The sequence below is a fragment of the Pholcus phalangioides genome, unplaced genomic scaffold, assembly GCF_987345545.1.
Source record: "Pholcus phalangioides strain wild (caught in Gottingen) unplaced genomic scaffold, Ppha-v1.0 ptg000042l_1, whole genome shotgun sequence".
Classification (NCBI taxonomy): domain Eukaryota; kingdom Metazoa; phylum Arthropoda; class Arachnida; order Araneae; family Pholcidae; genus Pholcus; species Pholcus phalangioides.
Window position 1 is genome coordinate 29,845,132 of NW_028301628.1, and position 27,711 is coordinate 29,872,842.

Here is a 27,711-nt window from a genome sequence, read left to right on the forward strand (position 1 = left end):
ATCTACCATTCGATGTAATCGATTATTTCGCTCAAAATTAGGGAGTTTATTGTTTTGCTATTATCAATATCTTTAAAAAACTAAAACCAGAAACTCAAATAGACATAATGAATTACTGGAAATAAAATTTAAAAAAAAAAAGAGAAATACAGTGTGTCCCATAAATTTGTAAATAGTTTAAAAATTGAAGGAATTGGTTAAGTCGAGTGTTATTAATAGTTGAAAAAAGTTATTCTCACGAAGAGGTATAGGTTTTTTTTTTGTACCGACAATTTAGTTCAAACTTTTGCTGATAGGGAGTGGTTGCACGAAAGCAAATCAAGAGTGATTGGACCCGAACATTTTCTTCAATCTCTTCTGTGTTCGAAACGTTCGTAAAGATTTAGCCGGCATTTCACGTGACTGAGGTGAAACAACTTCACTTATTCATCCTCGTCGCTCCAGAGGTCCACATATGTGGAGGTTTGACGGTTTCGAATGGTTTTTAAATGATTCTTTTTACAGGTTAACACATGAGGCACAGATATGTGTGTACGTAACGCCAAAGGTCTTAGTAAAGATATCGACCCAAATTATTTATTTAATTAAAACAAATGAAAATTTCTTTTTTGCCCTTTAAGCGGTTTTTCAAAATTTTCGTGAGCCGCAGTAGTAGTGGTGTTTTGGATCGTTCTGGCTGCACCGCACCAAAAATTGTTCCGTTCTGGCTGCACCCTCGCATTATAACTGCCACATGGAAAATAAAAGCGTGTTAAGAACCCGAGATATTTTGGGGTGATCGAAGTAGAGCAGATCAAGTTTGACGAGATATTTCGGGATTGCAGCTGTAAGGGTTAAAAGACTTTTCGACGTACAATAAACAGAAATCAATATTTTTTTAGTAGCCTCTTTTGGTTGAGGGGTGAAGAGGTTATCCATTAATGTCAACATCACAATGCAAAACTTATGTAATCGCCAGCAACAGGAAAATTCAGAAATGAGCTGCTAATTGTATCACACCCTACATTTAATGACTCTGATTTGCATATTTGCAATGATCTGCACTCTCTGTCGACGAAAATTCGAAATGTTTTTTGTAAATAACCAAAAAACATTCCCCTTTTCGAGAGGACACCCTATAGCAGGGGTTCTTAACCATTTTTTATAGCCGCGACCCAAAACAACAACATCAGCTTTGCGATCCATAAAACTTCTTGTTCTTCGAAATTAATGAAAACAGTGACGCAATAAGTGGACGCATTTATAACAAAACCGCAAGGGGATTTATACACCCATCTCGGAAGCCTCTGCGAATCAAGTTTTGGTCTTCACCTAATAGCTCACGAATCCCTGGCTACTAGTGCATTTGTGCGCCCATCTCGAAGCCCCTGCGAATCAAGTATCGAGTTTGGGTCGTGATGCACAGCTCAAAAATCCCTGGTTGCCAGTAGATCCGTACGACCCATCTCGGAATTCCCTGCGAATCCAGTTTGGGCCATCACTCATAGCTCAAAAATCCCTGGCTACCAGTGGATTTGTACGACTCATCTCGAGAAATCCTGCAAATCAAGTTTTTATCGTAATCTATAGCTCAAGAATTCCTTGCTGCCAGTAGATTCGTACGGCCTCTGCGAATTAGAAAGGGACAGGAGCTCAGTATCTCAGGAGCCCCTGGATGTTAGTGGATTTTAACGACCCATCTCTGAAGCCATGGTGACAAGTTTGGGTCGCGACCCATTAGGTTAAGAACCCCTGCCCTATAGAATTAAAGACTCAGAAACAAACAGTACAATAAAAATTGAGAATATCAAATAGTTTTATTCTTAACCATTATCATTTTTTTCCCTTTCAGTTTCCAATGCAAGTGATAAAGGCAAACAGTGAGGTTTATTATTATTATTATTTTTTTGTCCTTTGCTGTACACATTACATATTTGTGGCCAAAAAAAAGCGAGATAGAGAACATCACTCACCTAAATATGTATGTATATTCTATATATCGTGCGTATTGCGTTTCTGAATGTATATATAGTATCAAAGGGAGGAAAAAAAAATTGGGAAATAAAATGGCTGTTGAAATACATTTTCTTATCGTACACTCACATTGCTTTCTCGTAACTATCGACAGGAAATTTAGGAATTTGCGATAGAAAATTGAAATACAGTTTAAATTTTCAACGGTGCATAAATCTCACAGAGAGAGAAAAAAAAAGTAGGAAAATTCCTACTTTTCCAAATTTTCGGGGGGGGGGGGCTCAAAAATGAACAACAAGGACGAAATCAATCACGTTCATTATTAATCAAATGCATTATAATTTGAATTTTATTAACATTTACCTTAAATAAGGGTCTCGTATCCACCTACTAAGAACCTGAGAATGAACAGATTCAAGATGGATGGCTTTAACATATAGGATGTTTATAATTAGGCATTGACTTTATTCAGAGCGCTCTATACAGAGTTATATTCGTATTTGACAATGGTGATTCTCAACCGGGAGGAGGATATGCGGACCTGGCATGGGGGTGTGGAGAGTTCACGGTTACAAATTTTACAAGAGAAGTAATTTCATGTTATTAAGAGGAGGGCACAGAGACCCATAACAAAAAATACAAATTTGAAGTATTTAAGTGAAATTTAGTAGAAATTTTTTTTTTTACAGTTCTATTAGTCTTATTTATTGGTTTTAGTCGATTCTCAAATTATTTTTGTTTATTTTTTGCAAATTATTTTTCCTATTTATTTATTTTTGCTCGGCCCTCAAAATTACTTCTGTCCTTTTGCGGTCCGCAAGGGTTGAAGAACACTGTTTTCTAGCTCACTATAAGCCATCTTAATTATTGCTCAGCTCGGTATAATTTATTTTCTCATCCACTATAGTCACTTAAATCCTGAAATTCCATAGTAAAAACCCTCAAGAACGCTCTGAATTTATAAAATTAAAATTATTTAAAACTATAATGATCCGTACTTCTCGATGAATTGCGTTAGTATCTAGAACCGAAAGTTAATGATCGAGATGATTCGATTGATTGATTCCATACGAAAAGTAGGATATTTCTGAGGAACATGGGAAGGTACATTTGGATACAAATACCGGGTCTTCAACAAATATGGGAAAAGAGAAACACACACGCACACATAAAAAAAAAAGGCTTTCATAAAGCCTCTTAGAAAAAAAAAATGAATGCACATATACAGAAGTAGTACTACTAAAATATATATGTAAATATGCACACACAAACACGCTTATTCTTGATACACTTTTTTTTTTCTTCTCTTTTAGTATCTATATATATATATTGAAATACAATATTCAACTATTTTTAGTGGAGATGCTAAAAAAATGTTGACCTCTGAAATAGTCTCATTCAATTATATCATCTCTATGCTATACAAAAATGGGCGATAAAGCGATAACTGGCTATAAAGTTTAATAATATATATGTATATATATATATATCACCAGAAGTTCAATATATAATGATTTTTTTTTTGTAATTATTATTATTATTGTACAGAACAGTCCAGTTATATAGAAAATTCTCGAAAAAAGCCCTATATAGTATAACGAAGCCTTTTTTTTTTCCTCTCTTATTTTCCTAAAATTTTAAAGTCGAGAGGGGAATAGTTTTCATCTTCTCTTTTTTTTATTAAGAAACATAAAAACCACACAAGCGATATTCACAAAAAAATTGAAGCTGCTGCTGCTGAGACCGCCATATTGTGCCACGTGTTGCCATATATAATTTTTTTTTTTTTGCATGTGTATCTACAAAGTTTAAAACTTGTCGTAATCAGATCCCTGTTAAGCCACCTACTTAGCTAACATATATAGTATATATATATGGAAACACGATCAGTCGTCGTCGATCGATCATCGATAATAATCGATCGTGGCACGAACATCAAGATGTGCCCTCAATTATTATTATTTTCATTTTTTTTTACTGACAGAAGGCTTGCTAAATATACTTCCTTAAAAGATTTGAAGAAAACAGCAACAAAAAATGGCATGGGAAGAAAACATTGGTTTAATGTAATTATTGAAAACCAAGAAATAAACGTAAATAAGGATATACACATTTTTCTAGACTCGATCTCGATACCTATTAATTGTTATCGAGAAGAAGTCTAAAGGAAAGATTCTGTAATAAGAGGGAAGGAAAGGAATGAAGGAAAATATACGTTTGAGAGAAATAGAGAGAGAGAGATTTGTTTGCGGTGTGGTTGTAAAAAAATGTAAAACAAGGGGAAGGAAAGAAACGTTCTTCACTTCTGAGGAATAGTGAGGGAGAGACGCCTTGGTCTTGGCATGTCGTACTCTTCCATCGAGAGTGTTCTCCGCCGACCAATGGCACCGAGGGATTTGGGATCTCCTCCTGAGAACGTTCTTTGCCTTTCCACTCCAGGCATGGTAACTGAAGTTACTGCAAATGACCAAACACACAAATATATATTATATGTATAATATTGCGAATATATATCAAATACAATGTATTTCATTCAAGAGGGGTTGTGCCGAAAGTTTCGTTTTCCCCTTGCTTATGCAAAGAGTAAATTAAAAAACCATATTTATTTGATATCTTTATGACGTAGTGGCATATACAGGGTGTAACTAAACTGATGTCCAAAACTGTAAGTGGTGATAGAACTCGTCTAAACAAACAACTTTCACCATACAATGTGGGGTCGGAAAGCAACCGGCGTGCCGCGAGAGGGCACCTGCGTGGTGAAAATGAAAAACTCGGTTGAAGACGAATAAGAAAGGACAAAGAATGTATATTATCGAAAACTTTACAACAAATGCTCAAATGAGCCACTACCAGCTGTAATACAGGCGTTACAAAGGAGACGGGGTGAATCGCGTACACGTTGGAAGAACAATCTACCTGTTCGGAAAGGCAATGTCCAGATAGTTGCGCATAATCCTGAGGAAATGTGCTGGAAACACATAATCACTCGAAGATTTGCTGGTACATTTCGTAGTAAATCAGACAGCACCTGCTGAAGGACGAATAGCACCTGATTAAACGTTTCATTCGCTTCAAAGAAAGCGCCCTCTCGCGGCTCGTTGCTGACCTCATTTTATGGTGAATGTTGTTTGTTTTGACGAGTTCTCTATCACCCCTTACAGTTCTGACCATCAATTTAGTTACATCCTGTATAGGTTTAGACAACTGGCTGATGCGAAGATGAATTAAGGAAAAAAAATTCAACTGCCTCAGTGGAGAATCGAACCACCATCCACTCGCAGTCTGGGCGATTGTGCTAGACCAGCGGTTCTCTACCTTTTTTGACTCACGGAGCCCTTCTTGTTAAAAAATTTCTATGACGAAGAGTCTATATTTTTGATTTATTCACCAAAGTTACGTACTACTTAAAATTATTTATATATTTTTTATTAAAAAATTTACTGTTGCGCACACTGTTGTGCACTAAGTGCACACGGAACCCCAAGAGCTCAGCGGAGCACCGGTTGAGAACCTCTGTGCTAGACTATTACATACACAAGCAACGGGCATCTTTCTTCAGAACATATATAGGCTACTATATAACAACCACTTTTTTACTCACGGGCCAAATGTGGCCCTCGGAGTCATCTGATGTAGCCCGTGGCACATTTCCAGATCATTTAAGTTGCCACCGGTGCATATATAGATCACATAAGCAATCCCAAAAACATTTACAAATCGCTTGAGCGACCCACATCTCCAGTTCACTCAAGTGGCAAGTGGTACATTTGCAGATTACTTATGTGGCTGGCGGGGCGCATTCCCAGATCACTTGAGTGGCCCGCAGCTCGCTTAGAGATCACCTGAGTAGCTCGCAGCACACTCATAGATCACTTAAGTTTAAGTAGTTCTTTTCATATTTCGAGATCATTCAAATTGCCCACGATTCATTTCCAGATCAATCAAGCGGCTCACGGTACACTTTCGGATGATCTGAAAGACTTGCAGCACACTTCCAAATCACCTAAGTGGCTCGAGGCACATTTCCATGTAACTAAATGGCTAGCAACACGTTTCTAAACCAGTAAAGTGGCCCGTATTTCCTATAAGGTTGAACACTCTCGGCCGAATGGGACCCTACATGGACAGTCAGACCTAACTGATCTAATAGCTCATATATATATATAATGACAATTGTGAGGGGGCGGTGGTTCGATTCCCCGCTGAGACAGTTGAATTTTTACTGAATTTGTCTTCGCATCAACCAGTTGCTAAGACTTTGTATAAATAGTAGAGAATGAAATAACTTTAATATACAGTCGAATCCCGTTTTAACGAATACCGATATAGCGAAAATCTCGTTTTAACGAACACTTTTCTAATCCCCCAGATAAGTTTACATAGAAACAATGCAAAAAACCTGGAATTCCTTTATAACAAAAATTCGTTATAACGAAGTGATTTCTCCGATCTCTTGGAATTCGTTATGACGGGATTCGACTAATTAAGGTCACGTATTTTATAAATATTTGAAGTATACAGTAATATAAGCTACACTTACAATAGCCAAGGCCTTTCACGAAGAGAAGCAAGCTTTGAGCCAGTTTTTCGGGCTTTGGTGGAGAAGAAACAAACAGAAACAATAATTAGTGAATGTACACAACAAATATTATTTACAGTTTTTTCACATGACCAGTCGAATTTGTGAGGCCTAATATTGAATACGACAGTTTTTATGCACAAGGGGAAAAAAAACACTGAAGCCACACACTCACCGCTTGTGCAAATACATCACCGACACTGTCAAGTTTGAGAAAAGACGTCTTTTGCTTGTCCATGCGACTGTATAGGGTTTGGACGGCCTGAAGATGCGCTGCTCGGCCTCCACTCACAAGCATCACATCCATAGCTCTTGAAATAAGAAAAGGAGGGAATGCACGATAAGAATGAATGCTCGACGAGGTAGCGAATCTGCGAGTCATCAAATCAATATACCCCTATCTATTTAATTACATGTCCTAGGATCTTATATTATCAGTTTTTTATCGTATAGGATCAAATAACATACGGTAATGATTACTTACTTCAAGTTGGTTTCAATGGCACTTGTGATATCTTTACGGCTGTGTAAGAAAATCAGCGAAGAAACGTTAGTGGAAAATTTAAAAAAAAAACATGTATCAAAATCGAAATTAAAACTAATTTTTTACTATGTATTATGCAGTGGCGACTCGTCGCAGAAAATTCTGGGGGGGGGGGCACCGAAATTATTTTCCATTTTGTTATGGGTCCGATTTTCGCATTGGTAAAAGTGGCATTTGCCCAAGAACTTATGGTTTGTGGAGCCCCAAAACAAAAACAATGTATATACGCTGATTAACCTAACATCTTTTTGCCCTTAGTAGCTGGCGGGGCGGGGGGGGGGGACTTGGTTCCATGGGACTAATAAAAATTTAAGGTGGTGGAAAAAAGTTTAAGGGGGGGACAACCGAAAAACCGTCATATCTCGAAAACCTGTTGACGTAAATACATGAAAACTTAAGTCATAATTACAAGTGGAACTAAACTAACTTTTCACTGTTAAAGTGAAAAAATAACTGACGAGTGCTACATTGTCTTAGAAAAATATTGTTGAATTTATAGTAAAGGTCAAAACCTGGAAAAAAAGTATAAGTACACTGGAAAATTATGCACAAAATCATTGCACGAACCAAGCAAATCACACTTTTTCTCTATAATCTTTATCATCTCTATCATTCTGGATGTCATCGATCGAGAGAATCATAGATAACTTGCTGTGGAATCTTCTTCCAAGCCTGTTTGATTGCTGCCACAAGGTCATGTTTATTTTCGCACTGCGAACCATTTTTATATACTTTTCGTGCCATAGCATACCACAAGTTCTCTAGGATGTAGATAGATAGATAGAACCGCTCACAACCCAGGACTTGACAGTAATATTTAAAACCATCAGGTCGATGAAAGTTGTTCTTCTCATCAGAGAAAACAACATCATTCCACTTCATAAGAAACTTTCATAAAGAAACGTTTGCACTACGTTTTTGCATACTGGATACATTCGCATTGTTTTTTCAACTCATTGCACACTTTTCGACTTGTACAAGGGAAGTTGTATTTCTTCGGAATTATACAGAGAATATATTTCTTTTTCGCGTAAAAACTACGAATAATCGTCTTTTTTTGACCGAATGGTAAGAGAAAGAAGCCTTCTTGTGCAATCTTTCAGTCCATAATTCTCGGTCCCATTTGTAAAGCTTTAACCAACAGTCTCAAATTTTTTCATGACTAGGCATCGCAGTTTCTCTGAGAGCATGCATTTTACCTTTTTCAGTGTCCAATAAATATGTTGTCTTTGGTATTCTTCACACTTACAGAACAAAAATTTAACTCCACAGCGCATGTTTCATCAGAACAGTCTAGGCTGTTAGGCCAACATGAAATAAATGCAAATTTCTTTACCCGACGTCAGAAAACAAACGTGTCCTTATACTTTTTTCCAGGTTGACCTTAACTATACTTTAAACAATTTTTTTTTTCTGGAGCAGTGCAGAACTCATCAAAATTATTTTCAGTAGAAAGTGTTTACTTCCGCTTAAAATTATCAGTTTAAAATTTCCATGTGTTTACATCGTCAGGTTTTCGAGATATGTTTTTCGGTTGTCCTTTTTTCCCCAGCACTTTACACCGATGGTCTCGGATACGGATATAATCCAAATTTTTTGTTCGTTAATAATTTTTTACATTTTCTGTACATCTCTATATATATATATGTGCCTTACAAAAATAACAATACTCTTCATTAAAGTAACATTAACGTGAATAAGTGAGTCTAACCACAACTTTTCAACAGTGTTATAATAACCCGGTGGTTCCCCAAACTTTTTCCACCTGCCAGTCCGCAAACCATTTCTCCCCCCCCCCCCATTTATTTTTTGTTTATAAGCAAATAATTTCTCCCATTTATTTTTTGCCGGTACGCTATTTCTGTCATGTAGGTTTTGCCAGCTCTCAAATGATTTTCCCATTTATTTAATTTTTGCTGGTCAATAAATTATTTCTCCCATTTTGGTCGGTCTGAAAATATATTCTTCCATTTTCGCCGGCCCGTCAAATTGTTCAACCAATTCACCACGGTTGTGAAAAACTGAACAATACTATTATAGATAGATAGATAGAACCGCTCCTAACCCCGGACTGATACAAAGCAACTTACTTCCGTTACCTCAAAAGAGGCAGGGTTGTCTCGGAAAAAGTTTAAAATTTATACAAGTGACCTCCTTTGCCCCGTGATTGCAAGTATCGATTGCAAGTATCGTTCTCCCCCCAGAAGACAGACATCAACTCGATGTAACGTACAACCCATTTGACTAAAAATGGATAGCTGAACCCAATGACCAGGGGAAAAAATTGCACGTGCGCCCAGTGGCACATGAGGGCCGGAGACCGCAGCCTGGGATTTCAAAAGAAGTGTGGAGAAGACTTGTGGGGCAAGTAAGAAGAAGTTTATGTTGAAATGGGGGAGATTTGAGATTGGTCTAAATACACAATGTATACAAAATATATACCGCGCATCCACTGTGATGGGAAACGAAGACTCCGTCCTTAGTGTTGGGCAGTTTTGTTTCCCTTCCCTTTTACGGAATATCCAATATAGACACACAGAAAAGACACAGAGCCTTCCCTGCGACGACGGGAATAATCAAACACAGCCTCCGTTGACAGTGCCGGACATTCACATTTGAATTGCTCACATGTTATTTGCATTACATAAATTTCTCTTTTTTTTATAGTATTGGGAATGCACCTAAATATTACTATGAAAGTAATACATATTGGGAACAAATAGAATACTGTTATAAATCATACCAAAAAAAAGAAAAAAGTAACCCTTACTTCATATATGCTTCGACAAACTTCCTAAGATTCCTAGGATTGATCTTGTTTTTCAGTTTTTCTGTGTAATCATGAATTAAGGTCTCTTTGTTCTCCACTGTCTCAAGTTGCTACACATCGAAACAAAAAAAAAAAATGTTTACAGATCAGAATTATAAGAAAAAATTATACTCATTTTAAATGGATTTACATTCTGTATTACATTTTATATGGATGGCATTATATTTTTGAGATAAGTAGCCATTGGAAGAAAAAAAATCAGTTCAATGATGACAGAGGCTACTCAAATTAGTTAAAGAGCATTCATATCTGATATTTGCTACAGTTTCCCACAGCGTGAGAATTATATGTATAGTGCGCCTGAATAAGAACATTAAACATTTACGACGATTAATCTATTAGACTGAATGTAATTTAGATAATATGTAAATGATAAATAAATCATTCTTATATATTGCATGGTGTCCCATATATTCGTAAACAGTTTAAATTTCCTAAAAATTAAAGGAATTGGTAATTTGCATGTGGTTTATCAAAAAGTTATTCTTATGAAGGGTTTTTTTCTAAACAGAAAAAAAAGCGATTTAGTTTAAATTTCGTTTATAGAGGGCGCTGCGCGAAAGCAAATCAGATTCCTATGAAATGCAGGTTATACAATTAACAGCTCATTTCTGAATTTTCCCGTTACTGGCGCTTACATAAGGTTTTCGTTGTAATGTTGACATTGGTGGACAAAGTTGGGGAAGTTGTTTCACCTGAACCACAAGCAGACGACTTAAGACTTACGAACGTTTCGGACACAGAAGAGATTGAAGAAAGATTCAGGTACAATTAGGGTAATCAGACATCCTATTCTTTACTGCCATTTCAAGCGTCCTCCTACGTTTTTGAAAACCCGTCCTCTTGTCTTCCTATTCTGATTTCCGGAACTATTATTATTTTTTTATACATGGGGAATGTTTTTCTTCCTCACAAAAGACAAAAGTTGTTGGCTGACGAAAACCTCTCGTCATTCTCCAGGCAAAGCAATAAAATTGATCAAACGGTGAAAACGACTCATTTTCAGCGAAGGGAGACATCATTATTATTTTTCTTGCCGGTTCTGTTTTAGTTGAGAAAAATTATTGTGGTGGTGATTTTTTTTTTTCGCGTCAGTATAGTGATGCCACTTGTGAAAATTTGGAAAAGTGGCGTTACCAAGGGTGCACGTGCAGGCGTCGTCCTTTCTAAATTTTCGAATCTGTTAATCTTAGATACAAACTTCTGTGATTTACTTTTGCTCAGCGTCTTCTATCAACAAAAATTTGAAACAACTTTTTTTCTGTACGAAACACTTTTACCCTTCGTGAAAGTAACTTTTTTTTGGCAAACTGCATTCAAATGTACCAATTTATTCAACTTTTATGAATTTCTAAACTTCTTACGAAGTTATGGGATGCACTGTGTTTACATAGAAAAAAATATATAAAAAATGTATAAGAAAACTCAATTAGTCATTATAAAAAAATGCAATTTAAATTGCAATATAAACATGCATATATTGTGCACAATAGGTGAAAAATTTCGTGTTCTATAAAATCTAGCGGAAAAGAAATATATATCAAGCATTTTTTATTATTCCTCTACTGTACTGAAATTATTTATTTATTGTGCGATTGGTGAATATATGCAAAATAAAAGTGCCTAACTATATATGCAGCGACATCATAAATGAATTTCAAAGAAAAAAATCATTCGTAACTATAAATTGCAACGAGCACTAAGAAAAAAAAAGTGAGCAAAAAATCACAATTTTTTATAATTGATCATATAACGTTACTTACAATATGCTGCTTCTTTAATCACAGGTGAATGGATTATAGTATTATCATTATTGGAGGAAAGAAGGAAAAACTTTCGGATAGAACTCAAAATGGGATATAATAATCAAAGAACGGGTTTTTCATAGTCAATGGATTATGATAAAATGGATTATGAAATCAATGGATTATATTAATAATAATATATTAGGCAACGTTAATGGATAAGATACATTCTCAGTGGGAAATAGTTTCAATTAAGACATTTATATATTGCTGACTAGAATAAATGATGAAACATGGCAGGACTTGCTGCAGTACTTCGGGGTCTATACTATTTGTATTTTATAAGGAGCAGTCTCAATTCTTATCGAAAAAAGTATGTACTTTTATGAAATTAGAAAAGTGAAGAATGAAAAAAAAATTTCGTAAAACTGATCAAATTCTCATTAGTTTGGTTTTTGGTGAAACCAGTATTATTGTTTTTTATATAAGAACAGCGATTTGACACACACGAATTCAATGAGTATATGAACAGCATACATATTCTTCAATTGCTGGTCAGTGGACAGATGCCGGAGAACAATACTTTCCGCCACTCCACGAGGAGAAATTTCGACCAATTCATATAGCCTATATAGAAATTTAGATTTAATTTAAATATATTGTATACCGTCCCTATATTAGTTTTAATTTGTCTTGGCCGTCACAGCAGTTACGAATCTCTCTCTCTCTCTCTGCCGGTCTACAAATAATTTTTCCAATTTATTTTTTGCCGGTCCGCAAATGATTTCTCCTACTAATTTATTTTTTGGTGGTTCGCGAATTTTTTCTCTTATTTATTTATTTTTTGCTGGTCTGCAAATTATTCCTCTTATTCATTTATTGACGGTCTTCAAATTATTTCTCCCACTTATTTTTGGTGGTCCGCAAATTATTCTCTTTTGTTCTGATTTCTTCTCCCACTTATTTGTTTTTTTGTCGGTCCGCGAATTATTTTTCCCCTCGTATTTATTTTCTTCCGGTCTGCAAAATATTTCTCCAACTTATGTTTTGTTTTCGCTGTTTCTTCATTTATTTCTCTCATTAATTTTATTTCTGCTGGTCCATAAATGTATTTCTTTCATTCATTCATTTTTCGCCGGTCCATGAATTTTTCTCATTAATTAATGTTTTTTGTCAGCTCGAAAATTATACGGCCCATTTATAAATTTTCTGTCGGTCTGAAAATTATTGCTTCTATTTATTATTTCTACTATTGATTAATTTTTTGCCGTTCCGCAAAATTGTTCAACTACTTTCACCGGTCCGTAGCTCTAAAAAGGTTGAATAACACTGGACTACAGCATGTTATGATTAAAAAAAACAAAATTTTTCTGCTCTTGAAATACATTGCAAACGAGTAGCAGAAAAATTTTAACGCGTGTATGAAGGTAGAAGAAAAAAAATAAAAACTTGATCAAAATCGGTTGATAAAAAAAAGTAAGATGCTAACAAAATGATGGATGATCGAAAAAGAAAAAGGAATATTCTTTCATGTGAAAACATGCGAAGAACATGTGCTATATGTTTTACGTCATGCACAGACTATGACTATCTATAATTAATGAAAACATGCATGTTGGCGAGAATCTATTTGCTTCCAGTTTTTACCTCCTGTATTTTTGCGATTCATGTCACGCACGAGATAGAGATGGTCGAAGACGCCACAACAACACATTCAGCCGAAAGATAAAAAAGAAAGAAAGAAAAAGAAAAGAGAAAAACATGGGAGAAAAAGAGATAACACAGAAGGTTTCAGAGGGTATTCAATCACATCATGTTTCTTTTTTATAATGCATCACAGAGAAAAAAAATTAAATATATATAAAGCAATGCACATCAATAGCAGGTTATAAAGACATCAATTTTTACATGGATTTTAATGTTAAAAATATTTACTCAACAATAAGATTGTGATCAGAATCATTCTCGAAGCCATATCACATCAGAATCAACTTCTAAATACACAAATGTCATTATCATGTTTAAAATTTTCATGTTAATTCCGTACATCACGATACCGATTATTTTTGACCCGTATCAGCAGTTATTTCCAATGAAATCTTTGTACACATAAAGGAATATGCAATTAAACAAATCAACATTTCTTCATTAGAGAAAAATATAATGGTCATGAAATGAGAGGGAAAAAACTTCAATAATGGTATTATATATAGTTATAATGAAATATTGATTATTATTATATACTCACTCTCTTTATGATGATGAAAAATAAGAGGACATGATACTATATATTTTTATACGTCCCAGAACTCTGTATACCTCTAAAATTAGGGGGAGAATTGTAAATACCAATACACACAGTTTTTGCGAGACTTGCGAATCCTACTAGTGATTCGAGGGATACGGGCGTTACCCCCCCCCCCACCCCCACTTCGGAAGTTGCCAAAATATGACAACCTTGCTCACATCCCGATGAACGATAAACGACAGGATTAGGGTAACCATGTTTTATTGAAGAAAATATGGGAAATTGAAACCATAAAAATACGGGACATCTCCGATGCTTGCCAAAAATACTGGAAATTGTCGGCGAAATTGTCAAATATATTGCTCATTAACCCTTGGGGAAAAATACATGGCTGCAGCAAGTCTGTTGACATGTATTTTCATGGGGAAAAAAACTGAAAAATTGAACATTACAAATATTTGAGAAGAATCTTTATACATAATTAAAGTATATTTATTTTAACGAAATTTATAAATTATGCCAATCATCTTCACCACCCGAGATTCCAGTAGAATTATGAATCAAAGTAAGCTTTATTATAAAAACGGTACATTTTTATAGGAAAAAAATTCAGGAAGCCAACAGTCACGGAAAAATACAGGAATGTCCCGTATACGGCTCATATTAGTAAGTTGTAGTGTCAAACATTTCATGTTTTCTTTTAAGAGATAAACATCGTCTCAATGCGATGAGCTCAAATTCTACGAATTTCTTGGAGGAAAAACAGTAAAAACCACAATCAGAAGTGACGAAAATGTGTCGTTATATCCGGGTCGTTGTGTTTTCATCGACTGCAAGATTCATTAACATTATTCTCTATAAGAACCAATCCAAACGGCCAATTATTGACGTTATAACCAAGGTGTCGTTACAAACAAGTTTGACCGTATGCGTGTATGGAGAGAATATTTTCCCGTCTCTTTCTAAGGCCTACGTTAAGAATTTGTTTCCCACCTCTTTTTTTCTCATGTGGCTTATATTGTACGATAACATGCGATAAAAAAATAGCAATTTGCGACTTTTGGTTCCATTGAATAATTTGTTTATCCTATCATCCCTCTCATTTTAGAGCAAGGGGTGTCACACTCAGTTGCTTCTTGGGCCATTTGCTTCGAAATTGTCTTCCAAGTGGGCCGCCAATTATTCAAAACTACCTGAAGTATCCGGGTCTGATTTTTCAGGAAAATTGAAATAATGAGAAGACTATTGATTGACTTTTTGAAAAATATGAATCATACCAACATTTTGACATCTTAACTTTTAGCTTCCCTCCCCCACCCCAGAAATGTATCATTTGAAATTTACGTTGCAAAAGTTTGTTTTTTTTCTCTCTTCTTTTTCTTGCCCCAAAAAAATATTCAGCAGTTTGTTTACATTCGTACCTCGTGCTATTAGCATGCAGTGCTCAGATTTAATACTATCGTGAGCATGACTAGATGCTAAAAAACATTATTCATTGAATCATGATAATAATTTTTAGTTTAGTTTTTGAACTAATTTTCAAAAAAGTCAGAACTATTAACCATATGCTGAAAAAAGAAAAAGTTAGAAATATGAAAAAGAACAAACATTCAAGGGCGGGGGGGGGGGGGGGGGGTGAAGAAAAACTTCGTATCTAGAGCCCTGCGTACATGGAAAATGAAAAATTCGGTTTCCTTCACTTCGCAATAGGGAAAAATCGCAAAGGATAATTAGGAAAGGGAAATGCACCACAAAAATCCTCATATGGAAGAGAATGCAAATATTTCCTCCTCTTTCTTTACTGTTCTTACCCTGCGAGGGATAAAAGTCATCAGTCGGGTTCCAGAACTCCCAATGCTACCGCAATATTGCACATGTAAACGGGGTTTATGGGTACTCCCCAGCGCGACCCAACCCGCAAGGGTAAAAGGCTTATATCCCTGGAGGGACAGAGCCTGGGCCGTGACTGGTTTGTCGGGTTTATGGGTACACACGCCTTATGTGCACATTCATACTGGTAGATGTGAGCACACTTTCCTCGCATTTTTAGCGGTACTTACGCTTCCTACGCATTTAACATGGGGTGCGCAAGGCTCCTAAGCATTTAATGGAGGTAATTAAAGTACGTATATTCAAAGTTGGGAACCACTGATCTATGTGAACACAGAAATCAGTTCAAGTAAAAATTTCGGTGATTACACTTGATATGGTTGAAGGAACAAAAACTCTCTGAACAGGCCCATTCTGATTGTAAATTTTGGGACTGAGGATAATATACTCATTTATTAAATCAAAAATCTTATTGTCTTTGATACATATTGAATTCCGTAATTTCTAAAAATCACGCCGCATTACCGTCAGCACCGTGTTTGAGTAAAATAGCCTAATAAGAACAGAAACTACACGGTACACGTAAACGCCGCACTTGTGAAAAAATTTCCTGATAAAATCTGAAGCCGATAAAAAAAAAAAATTCTCCTAAATGGTTCATTAACACAAACATGATGCAAAAATATTTTCTGATAAAATTTGAAGCCAGTCGGAATGCTTCATCAACAGAAACGCGACATGCTTTAAAAGTGGAACTTTTTAAATTTACAAATTCCGTGGCGGTTATTCTAGAAATTACGGTACATAAAATACGAATCAATGGAGTAATATATTTTTACAAATGACATTCCCATATATTTGAATGCCGTGATAACCATCAATACGGTAACCCGTAAAATATAATAAATAATAATGTTTCTTTTCCCATAAAAGAAGGAAAGACATACGTACAGCTCCAAATTTGTGGAGGACCAGGTATTGCTCTGCTGATGGGTTCATCCCAACATTTGAAAGTTTCCAGTTCATGAACTGCAAAAAATATTTGAATTCCATTATATATGTTTGTCGAAATGATGAAAAATAATTTTCTAAAACTTTCACACACGCAGGAAAAAGTCGTTGTTATCATTGTTTTTGCAAGAATGTCGAAGTAACACCGTACTTTTTTTATTTTTCTTCATCATGAATTTTTAAGAAATACGAATGATTCTCTGGAAGTTTGTTTTTCCCTAATTATATATCTTTATTTCAATGGCCATACAGAGAGAAGCTGAAAGTTTAAAAATCTTTCTACACTTTAAACTAAAAATTAAAGAAAAGAAAATTTTGTAACTAGAGACAAAAAAAGCATAAACATTTTAATCTGGGAGCCGAAGATGTGAGAAACTGGTATGTTGCATTTGGATGGATGAATTTTTTTAATGATATTCTAGAAAAAAATATTTGTAAAAAGTTTGTAGAAACTTTCTGATTATGTTAATCATAGTTTTCTACGCAATACTTTTTCAGTACCGCAGTAATAATTGTTTAGAATAATAAAACAATTACTCGTGTAGGATGTGCGATTCTTAAGAAAAAAGTCATTGTTCTCAGTAATATTTCATTTCGCGTAATCTCTTATAGTAGTATTAACTATCACATTACCTTTTCTTTGAAATACTGCATCACTCCAACACTTGCTGCAACACAATGTATGAGTGCGAGACCCAGAACTCGTGTAGGATGTGCAAGCTGTTATCACGTAATTTAAAAAGAAAAAAATCATCAAAATTTATAAAAATAATTCATTTTAGTAGTTTTCGCTTCTATCGACAGAAGAAGAAAATTCTCATGTTTGAATTTTAAAAAATACAATAATTTAAAATAAATTTATAATTTCACAAGATTCGCACCAAAAACCCGTGGTCTTTTTTTCAATATTATACATAGTATATCCATTACTAACGCCATCTACCGATAGAAAATAAGGACCGAAACTAAATTCTTCATAATCTATCAATAGATGGCAGCATATTATGTTCACGACTAAGTCTTAAAGATTCGAGAACGATTTAGGAAATTCATCGTAATACTTAGGAGGAAAAAATCAATTTATAAATTATTGAAACTAATTTATACATTTTTTTGGGAAAAAAAATTATAACGATAAAAGCGTATATTCAAATGAAAATCAGGTAATAAGAATGCAATACTTACTGCAAATCGTACTAAAATATTGGCACCAGCTCCTTCACCAAATCCCACCACAAGTTTGACTCTAGTTATAAAATTGAAAGAGTAATATTAAAGTTAGGAGAATGTATTAGAGAACTCCAGAAAACAAAAACAAAAATACATATTTGAATTACAGCAGGGGGTCTTCAACCCAGCCCACGGGCCAAATGTGACCCGCCGAGTATTTTTAGAAAACAGATACTTTATATATAGCAAAACGATTAAATTTTAAAAAAATCGTTAAAGAAAGCTTTGGCCACAGAAATCTGTACCTGCTGTATTTAGAAGTGTGAGATACTTTCCAGATTCAATACTAACGCTGTGCATTTGATATAATAAAAGGACAATCGCAACGAACTTGGGGGACCCTGAGCCAAAACACTCTTTGAGGAAGATTTCACGTAGGCCAAATAGTTTGAGAGATCGAATTCGGCATCCAAAAGGTATTCATATAATTACAGAATTTACAGATATGCTTAAAACACACCTTAATGAAAGAAATAATTTGAGTGTTACAGAAAAAAATAATTTCATAATTGATGAAAATTTATAATTAATGAAAAAAAAGTGGCAGAATTTACTGAAAGAAATAATTGTAGAATTACTGATACAAATAATTTCAGAATTGTCAAGAGTAATTTCAGAATTGTTAAAAGTGATAATTCATAAAAAAATTAAGAATTTTCGGAAAAGAAGAAATAATTTCATAATGAAAATTTATAATTAATGAAAAAAAAACCTCATAATTATCGGGACAAATTTTAGATTTAATGAAAAGGAAGCTGGTGATTAATGAAAGGAAGCTGATGATTAATGGAAGGAAGCTATTTGAAAATAAAAATTCAAATTTAGTGAAAGAAATAAATGCAAAGTAAATAAAAGTGTTCAATAAAATTCGGAGAGAACCTGTTTTGATTGCCGAGAACACCACAATGTAACTTGGTGACCCACGGGATTCGTGGAAAATTTAATTTTCTCCCGCAATGTCTGAGAGGTTGAAGACCCGTAAACAACAGGGTGATCCAAAACAGTGCTTTTCACGACTGCGGACTGGTGAGAGTGGTTGAGAAATTCCATGGATTGGCAGAAAAATGGGGGAATAAATTTGCGAACCGGACAAAACTGATTAAATGGAAGAAATAATTTAGGACCAAAAAAAAAAAAACAAAGTGTGTGGAAACATTCTTCCGATTTTTTTTTTCAAATTTCCATCATACTACTCGTGCTGTGTCTCAGGTTGTGTTTAGACATTGAACTTTGGGCTTTTTTAAGGAAAAAAATTTAAATTTTCAATTTGCTCTGAAATTTTTCGCTGCACACCTACGATCCTCTCATGGCGCACCGCTTGAAAACCCCTACTTTACGGCCTGTCTAACTTTTGAATCACCGTGTATTTAGTAGATTTTCTTCTATTGAAGTTGTTGCATTCTCAAGTGAAACTTGAAAGCATGCATTCAACTTCGCAACATCGGAAAGGGGAGGGGAATAGGCGGAGAAACTTGTTATACAGTTTACACACAAATATACAGTGTATGTGGATGCTTTTATCTTATGCTCAGTCCAATGATTCATGCTGAACTATAATTCCGCCAAAAAGCAACAATGACACCGGTGAAGTCAGTATTTTATTAAAAAAAATACGTAATACTTACTTGAGATGATCTAACACGTGTACAAGATCTTCACCAATCTGCTGTATAGTAGGAAACTGAAAGCTAAAGGAAACAGAACGAACATTTTATATGTTACGCACAAATGTAAAAAACTGGTTATATTATTTTATAAAAGTAATTAAATAAATTTAAAAGTAATTTTATAAGATAAAATTTTTAAATATGGAGACCAGCTCGAGTTCACTCATGGATGGAGATACTGCCCTTTTCTCTAACGAAAATGATGGACCCACCTTCACTGGAACCTTCCCAAACTTTTGTAGCTTTCTGAAAGATAGTTACGGCCAAGCGCAGATTCATGGCAGTTTAACTGAAGGGGCAACGCATTGCGTGGATCAGGTGCGAATACAGGGTAATGCGTTTTGAGGTACGAATTATTGTGTAGGTTCTCAAAGTGTGCGTCGCCGAACTTTTTTCAGAGGCGTAATTGCTCTGGGGGTTGGTTGCTGCTGTTGCGACCTCTGCGTGGTGGCTCTCCCAGCCTGGATGCTGAAAGGCTTTTCCAGCATGACTTCTTAACCGCTTATATCCCCTTTTCGGACACAGTGGGAGTAATGTTCTGGTTTGGTGGTGGTGGAAAAACCACTTGGCCCGGGGGCCCATGATGCTCTCAAGACGACCCTGCCAGCTGGTGGCCACCCCGTACTAAACCATTCTGGGGAGCCACAGATGAACCATTAATAGAACAAAAAATCAGTGGGTGACAAATGCTTGAGAACCACTGGTGTCTGATGGGACAAATGAATTTTTCCCCATCTCATTCAGCTCTCGGGTGGGACCCATAGACTAAAGATATATTATTCTAACTCTGTTTTGGGACCCAAGAGGATTCCCCTCTGGATCCGCATCGGATGTGAAATCGTCGGATCCATTGGCGTACGGAAATGGGGGTTTTGGGGTTCTAACTACCCCTCAAGCCAAGATTCCAGTATTATTTTGCAGGAAAAACGTGATTCCTCCCCCCCTCCCCTTGAGAAAATTCTAAGTACGCCTATGGTTAGATCATCACATGTATTTTACAGGAGACGGGCCAATTTTTCCCATATTATTTTTCTCTTGGGAGTGGGGTGATCGCTCCCCTTCGGATCCGCGCCTTGTTACGGCTGTGGTAAGCTCAAGAACACTAATTATGTACATTGTGCCAACACCCTGTGGACATACATACAGTGATATAAAAAGTTCAGTAATATCGGTACTTGTTACAGATTTCGGCACCAATTGGAAATTTAATTTTGTTTTCGGAAACACTTTCAGCTTTCAAATTAACACGATACATTTTGTTTGTTTTCGAGTGATCTTTCAGCAAATGACGATGAATATAAATTTCAAACGCATTGGTGAGAAAGACACGCCCAATTTGAAAAAATTATAACAAAAAATATAAATCCTTAAAATTATATTGTTTGTATTGCGCATGAGGAAAATGTTTTTAAAATTGTTCTTAAAAAAATGTTACCTCAATGGTTATTTAGTAATTTTACGTCATTTGTGCTGCCATCTGTCGATATGATACTCTACTTCTACTTTCGGGAGTGTTTGATATTTTGCTTGTAGATGGCAGCAGGAGTTTCACCATCGAATTATATATATTTGCAATATTTTCTCTCCCGTCATTATATTATTTCAATTATTATTCTCTACCATATTTTATGATGGTGATATAGGGTAACCATGCGATTCGTATTTCCCGGGATATTCCCGTATTAACCCCGACTTCTTCCACAAAAATGTCCCGTTTTTTTTTTTCAGAATACTTAAATTTTTATTCTTCACTGAAATCAAAGACTAGAATTCTTTTCCCATCTTGAAAATTATTATGATAACTATGACAAAAATGTGATTGTATTCATCTCATATATTTGTCATGTTAAATGTTTTTTTTCGTACAGTTTTGAACCCGTAATTATATTTTAATATAGTATTATAAATGTATATTGTATTTCATACAGCACTGTAAAACCCCTCTTAACGGACATCCCTGAGATGCGGTCACCCCCCTCTTTTACGGCCAAATAATAATTTCCACATACAACGAAACTATACTTTTCAAACTCCTGATTAACGGTCACCCCTCTTTCACGGACGAATTTTCTTGTCCCACAGAAGAGAAGTTTCACTGTATATTTACAGTATTACACTATATATCACTGTATATTTCACGTTTACAGAGTATTAAACAATAATTATACTCACTCTGCTGGTAAATCATCAGCGTGGTCTTCCTGCCCCGGAACATCGACATGAATGAAGACCGATCTCGGTTTGATTTCTGACATACAGGGATGCTCGACAAAGTCTTGGAATGTCGTGTCTACAAACACATGAAACAGTTTTTATTACTTCAGTACAACATGCATTACGTATAATATTTAATTCATACGTAACTCAACCCACCCACCCCCCTTTTCCCACGGAAGTTAGGGAGACACCCAGGGCGCACATATATTAATAAACATTGCATTGATAACGAGTAGAGGAGAAATGTAGTGTTCCGTGATCGCTCGCAGAGTTCCATGAATGCCGAGTTACGTGATCATCAGGAACAGCTCAATTACCTCCGCGAAAAAGTAAAAAGAATCTTATTTTTTTGTAGATAAAATTGTATTATACTTATATAGCGCTGTAAATTTGTATTGAAATGATACTAAAAGATTTATTCTCTGAAAAAACAAAGGAAAAAAATCATGAAAAGAAATTTGTACAGATTTTTGTCTATGTATTGTGGCATATTGCTATATGCTAAGGTGGTGGAAAAAGTTTAAGGGGACAACCGAAAAAAAAACCTGGTGAATATAATATACAGTATAGATCCCAATAGCATATATATATATATACATACAATTTTAGACCCCAGTAGCATACCGATACAGGACGATGTAGAGGCTTCGATACCGGTCGACGTAGAAATGGCATACATTTGACAACGTAGTTCGACACAGAGAAATCGTATATACTCGTATATAAGCCGAGTTTTTTTGTGGAAAAATTCGTTCCTCAAGGGGAGGGGGGGGGTCGGCTTATACTCGGGTCAGTTTTTGATGACAAAATATTGACCTCCGAAATCAGTAGATATTTTTGTAGCAGAGTTCGAGAAACCGGCATTATTGACATGGGATATGTTCAAACCCACAGAAACCGATAATGTCAATCGAGGCAAAGAAATCGAAAACATCATTTTCTTTGATACCAGGTGGGCTAACGTCGATTGCACAGCCTTTAGATGTGAGCATCAACAAGCCTCTCAAAGACTATTTAAGGAATTTATGGATCGAATGGATGAGTTCTGGATAAAGAAACTACAAAAAGTAGTGCCTTGAAGAAACCTGACATTAGCCTAGTGTGCCAGTGGATACATGAGGCGTGGAAGTCTGTTTCCGCCGAAATTATCATCCGATCCTTCAAAAAGTGTTGCATCAGCAATGCGATGGACGGAACTGAAAATGATATTCTCTTTGAAAGTGACAATGACGATGACCGCCCAGATGAGGATAAAAACGAAGATGCCGCACCCCCTATCATGATCTGATGGACTACGATAAGCTTGACTACGATAAGCGATGACTCAGAAAAAAAACGATTAAAAAGTTTGAATCATTTTCTAATGTAAAGATATTTCATTTTGCATGAAAATGTAACAATTTTTTCTTACAATGCACGGATTTTTTTGGGGTCGGCTTATACACGGGTTTTCAATTTATTGTGGTTTTGGTGGTCCTGAAGTGAGGGGGAGGGGGGTCGGCTTATACACGAGTATATACGGTATTTGAAAAAGAACTAATTATTGTAAAAGATATTTTCTCCTTCGAAACGAAATGCTGTAAAAATGGGAATAAAACTATTTTAATGAAAGAAAGATGTCGCCGTGTTGTACCGCTGTGTCAAGAAAGTTTCTGACAAGGACGAACCGGGTATCGAACTCGCGGCACCTCTAAACATCCTTTGGTACTTCAGGAGAGTGTCTCATCGACCTGGGCTACCGCACCTCTTGAGGCAATGCATTTTTATTATATCGTTCGCGATATCGGACACGTAAAAATTTCCGACGTCGGATCGGTATCGGTACGATAGCCTAACCATATCGTTGTGCTGCATCGCTCGAGTGATGATTACGGGTGGAACCGAACATTTTCCGGTGGAAATAATTTTAATGAGTGCTCCGTTGCTCCAGAAAAAAAAATTGTTTAAATTATAATAACGGCCAAAACCTGGGAAAAAAGCATAAGGACACGAGTGTTTCCTGGAAAAGAAATTTTCACTTTTCTCATGTTGGCATAACACCAGAGACTGTTTTGATCAGTCGTGCTCTGTGGAATCGAATTTTCTTTTCCTGAAAGTGGGAAGATGGCCAAAGACAACATATTTATTAGATATTGAAGGAGAGAAGCACTTGCTCTCAGAGAGAAAGTGATGCTTGCTCATTGCAAGAAGAATTAAAAGATTGAAGACTGTTGTTTCAAGTTTTATAAATGGGAGCGAGAATTTTGTACTGAAAGCTTGCACAAGAAAGCTTCTTTCTCCTACCATTTCGTCAGTGAAAAAAACGACTATTCACGGTCTCCTTACGTAAAAAAAAACTCTGTGCTCCAGATGAAATACAACTTGTCTTGCCAAATTTAGAAGAAACAGAAATGCAACTTATCTTGCACACATCGAACTGCGCCTAGTGTGATAAAAAAGCATTCAAATGTCTAGTATGCAAAACCGAGATGAAAATCTCTTCTTTATAAAACAGCTCAGAGAAGAGCAATGTGAATTGGCCAAACAGCGTGTATTTTTCGGAGCCAAGTGGGATGAAGCTGTTTTCTTTGATGAGAAGCAATTTAGATAAACTCGATGGTTTTAAATATCACTGACCTATGTATGCAATGACAGAACTATTTTTTTGAAAATATAGGCATACCAAGACAGATTCGGCGCAGAATTTCTATTTTTTGAGGCACTTCTCATAACTTATAGACAGTTTTTGTTTCAACAGGACAATGCTCCTGCACATTGGCGTACGCAAGGGGGACGACGACGACTTGGGGTTCCATCACCCCTGAACTCGACACCCCCCCCCGGGGATTATTTTCCTCTTACCCCCCCACCCCCAATTTTTTTCCGTAAATACGCCTCTGTCCATAGCAACTTTTATTACTTTTATAGATAGGTCTATGCTAAAATGATAATACTAAATTTTATAGATAATGTTGACTTTTAGACCCCGGCGCTTCAGTGAGCTTCCCCCTGTTGAAGTTCTATGCAGGCCATCTTGACATTGTAGGGCCCCCAATGATGTTCTGAGGGCCTCGTACTTAGCTGGAAGTAACAAGCACTACAAATTTGCATGCATACTCTCGAAATTTCCATAATAGTACCAGATCTCATCATGTAAGCTCTGGAGAATCATGTATACACCTGAAGATCCCGGGACCATACCATGCCCGGATGTGGCCCGTGCTTTAAGAGGAGCCCTGGTTCATTGGAAAATTCCCCCCAATTCTGAAAATAGCCATACTTTTTTTCTCACTTTTTTTCTTCACTTTTAAGTCTGATTTTTTTTTGCGCCCGAACTGATTTTTTACAGCTCTCTGAGGCCCTTTAAACCACTTTTCATGACTCCCCGTCCACTTGTTTTCTTTCCATGCCCCCCTTAAATTATCCCAGAACCACGAGGGGGCCATATGGGCCCCGATTGAAAACCACTGCCCTTGTGTTGCATACTGACTTGTAAAGAAATGCAAATGATACACTGTACACAAAAACAAACATGATCTTATCGCAGTCATCAAACAAGCTTCAAGACGGTTACACAAATATTTATGGCTTATCATCTCTATCAATGGCATCCCGAATGATAAAGATTATAAAGAAAAAAAAGTGTCTTTCTCTTGATTAAAACAAAGTTTTTGCACATAATCTTCAATAATTCTAAAAATACCTTTCATTAACTATGAACTTTTTCACGAAATGCGAATTTCTTTCCGACCAATTCTGAAATTATTTCTTTCAATAAGTAGGAAATCATTTCTCATCGATTCTAAAATTTTTCTCATCGATTCTGAAAATTTTGCTCATCAATACTGAAATTTTTTCTCATTAATTCTGAAATTTTTCTCAATAATTCGAAATTATTTCTCTCATTAGTTCTGCAAGCAAATCGGAAACTATACTTATTTTATAATTCTTTAACAACTTTTTTCATCGAGGCTTTTTTCAGCATAAGTACTGTAATTGAACTACAAAATGTGTCTAATTTTTGGGGGGGGGGGGTATCGCCTTGAACACGAGTATATACGGCATGTTTGAAGTTCATCCTAATAGTAAGTAACGAAAGGATGGATTTCTGTCATAACTGTTAATTTTATCTTTAGCAAAATCAATTATTTTATTGTTATTATTTGCGATCGGGATTTGGATATATAGTCGAACCTCGCTATAGTGAACCCGGGATATAGTGAACTCTCGGTCATAGTGAACTTTTTCAGTGGTCCCAACTGAACACCTATTTAACTAATTTTAATCATTCAAGAAATTTGGATATAGTGAAACTTGGGACATAGTGAACTTTTTATTGGGTCCGCAGTCGGTTCACTGTAACGGGGTTCGACTGTAGTAAGTACTTACATTGTGATAATGAAAAAAGAGTTGAAGAAAGATTTACTGAGTCAAAACTGGAATTCAACAAGATCGTTTATCTCTTTAATCATTTTTTCGCATCTCCTCAAGATATCTTATAGCCCTCTCGATACCTCGCGTTAAAAAAAATATGAGTAAATAACGATATATCGAACCTTGACGGAGATAAATCGTGCGCTTATCATTATCTACGAATCTGATGTAGAGAGAGAGAGAAAGTGGAGGTGCTACCTCTACATCTTGTGGAATAAAAAAAAAGTAATAGTTTTAGAGTGTGCGCTGGATGATGATCTTCAGATGTGAAAATGACCGAAGTCCTTCTTAATCGCGATAATTTTCGAGCAAGAAGTTTGCGATTTATCTCTATGATAAGTCGGTGCACGGGGCAGAGGTTATTCAATTACAACGGCATAATTAAAAGTGCAAGGTTAATCTATTTATCGGGATAAATCGAACTGGCCATAATGAAAAACCTCACTCACTTCATGTTACCGGTTTCTCTCACGTTATTTGATAACCAATATTGTCCACTCTATATTTGTAGAAAGGGTTTCTAAACGTCTCCTATATGAACGGAATCACCTGGTATTGATTGAAATGATGTCGGCCCCTGGCACGTTTCGCTCCAGCCATTTCGCCTACCCTGACCGCGTGAGTGGGTGAGTTATCATATGAGTGATCAAGTGAATGCGTGAGTGATCGTATGAGTGACCAATTGAAGAAGTGAGTGACCGAAGGAGTGGACAAGTGAGTGCATGGGTGACCGTATGAGTGAGTGACAGAACGTGACCGTAGGAGAGACCAAGTGAAAGTGGTCACTCATATAGCTACCAACTAGGCCCCTCGTATGGCTACCAACTAGGCCACTCATATGGCTACCAACTAGGCCCCTCGTATGGCTACCAACTAGGCCACTCGTATGACTACCAACTAGGTCACTTGTATGGCTACCAACTAGGCCACTCGTATGACTATCAACTAGGTCACTCATATGGATGCCAACTAGGTCACTTGTATGGCTACCAACTAGGCCACTCGTATGACTATCAACTAGGTCACTCATATGGATGCCAACCAGATCACTCATACGGCCACTCTCTTGGTCACTCATACGGTCATTCACTTTTCCACTCATACGGTCATTTACTTTTCCACTCATACGGTCATTCACTTTTCCACTCATACGGTTACTCACTTGGTCACTCATACGGTCACCAACTTAATCACTAATACGGTCGTGCACACTTTCAGGCACTTAGTCAATTATACGGTCACTCATACGGTCAATCACTCACTCATACACTCACTCCCTTGATCATTCATATGGTCATTCATTAACACATACAGTCACTCATACACTCACTTCCTTGATCATTCATATGGTCATTCATTAACACATACAGTCACTCATTCACTCACTTGGCCACTCATATGGTCAATCACTCACTCATACACTTACTCCCTTGATCATTCA

General features: G+C 36.1%; 1 protein-coding gene across 1 annotated transcript in view; it reads right to left on the reverse strand.

The window, feature by feature from the left end:
- Positions 1-1,777: 1,777 nt before the first annotated feature.
- Positions 1,778-27,711, reverse strand: part of LOC149064781 (uncharacterized protein ZK1073.1-like) — a 105,115-nt gene continuing 79,181 nt past the window's right edge. Inside the window, exons 4-13 of the mRNA XM_089255407.1 lie at positions 21,813-21,930; positions 19,599-19,661; positions 17,929-17,989; positions 17,377-17,463; positions 16,684-16,761; positions 9,850-9,959; positions 7,020-7,058; positions 6,711-6,846; positions 6,497-6,548; positions 1,778-4,410 (exon numbers count right to left, since the gene is read on the reverse strand). Of these exons, the coding sequence (XP_089111533.1) occupies positions 4,253-4,410; positions 6,497-6,548; positions 6,711-6,846; positions 7,020-7,058; positions 9,850-9,959; positions 16,684-16,761; positions 17,377-17,463; positions 17,929-17,989; positions 19,599-19,661; positions 21,813-21,930 (902 nt within the window). The 3' untranslated portion in view covers positions 1,778-4,252. The remainder of the gene's footprint in view (positions 4,411-6,496; positions 6,549-6,710; positions 6,847-7,019; positions 7,059-9,849; positions 9,960-16,683; positions 16,762-17,376; positions 17,464-17,928; positions 17,990-19,598; positions 19,662-21,812; positions 21,931-27,711) is intronic.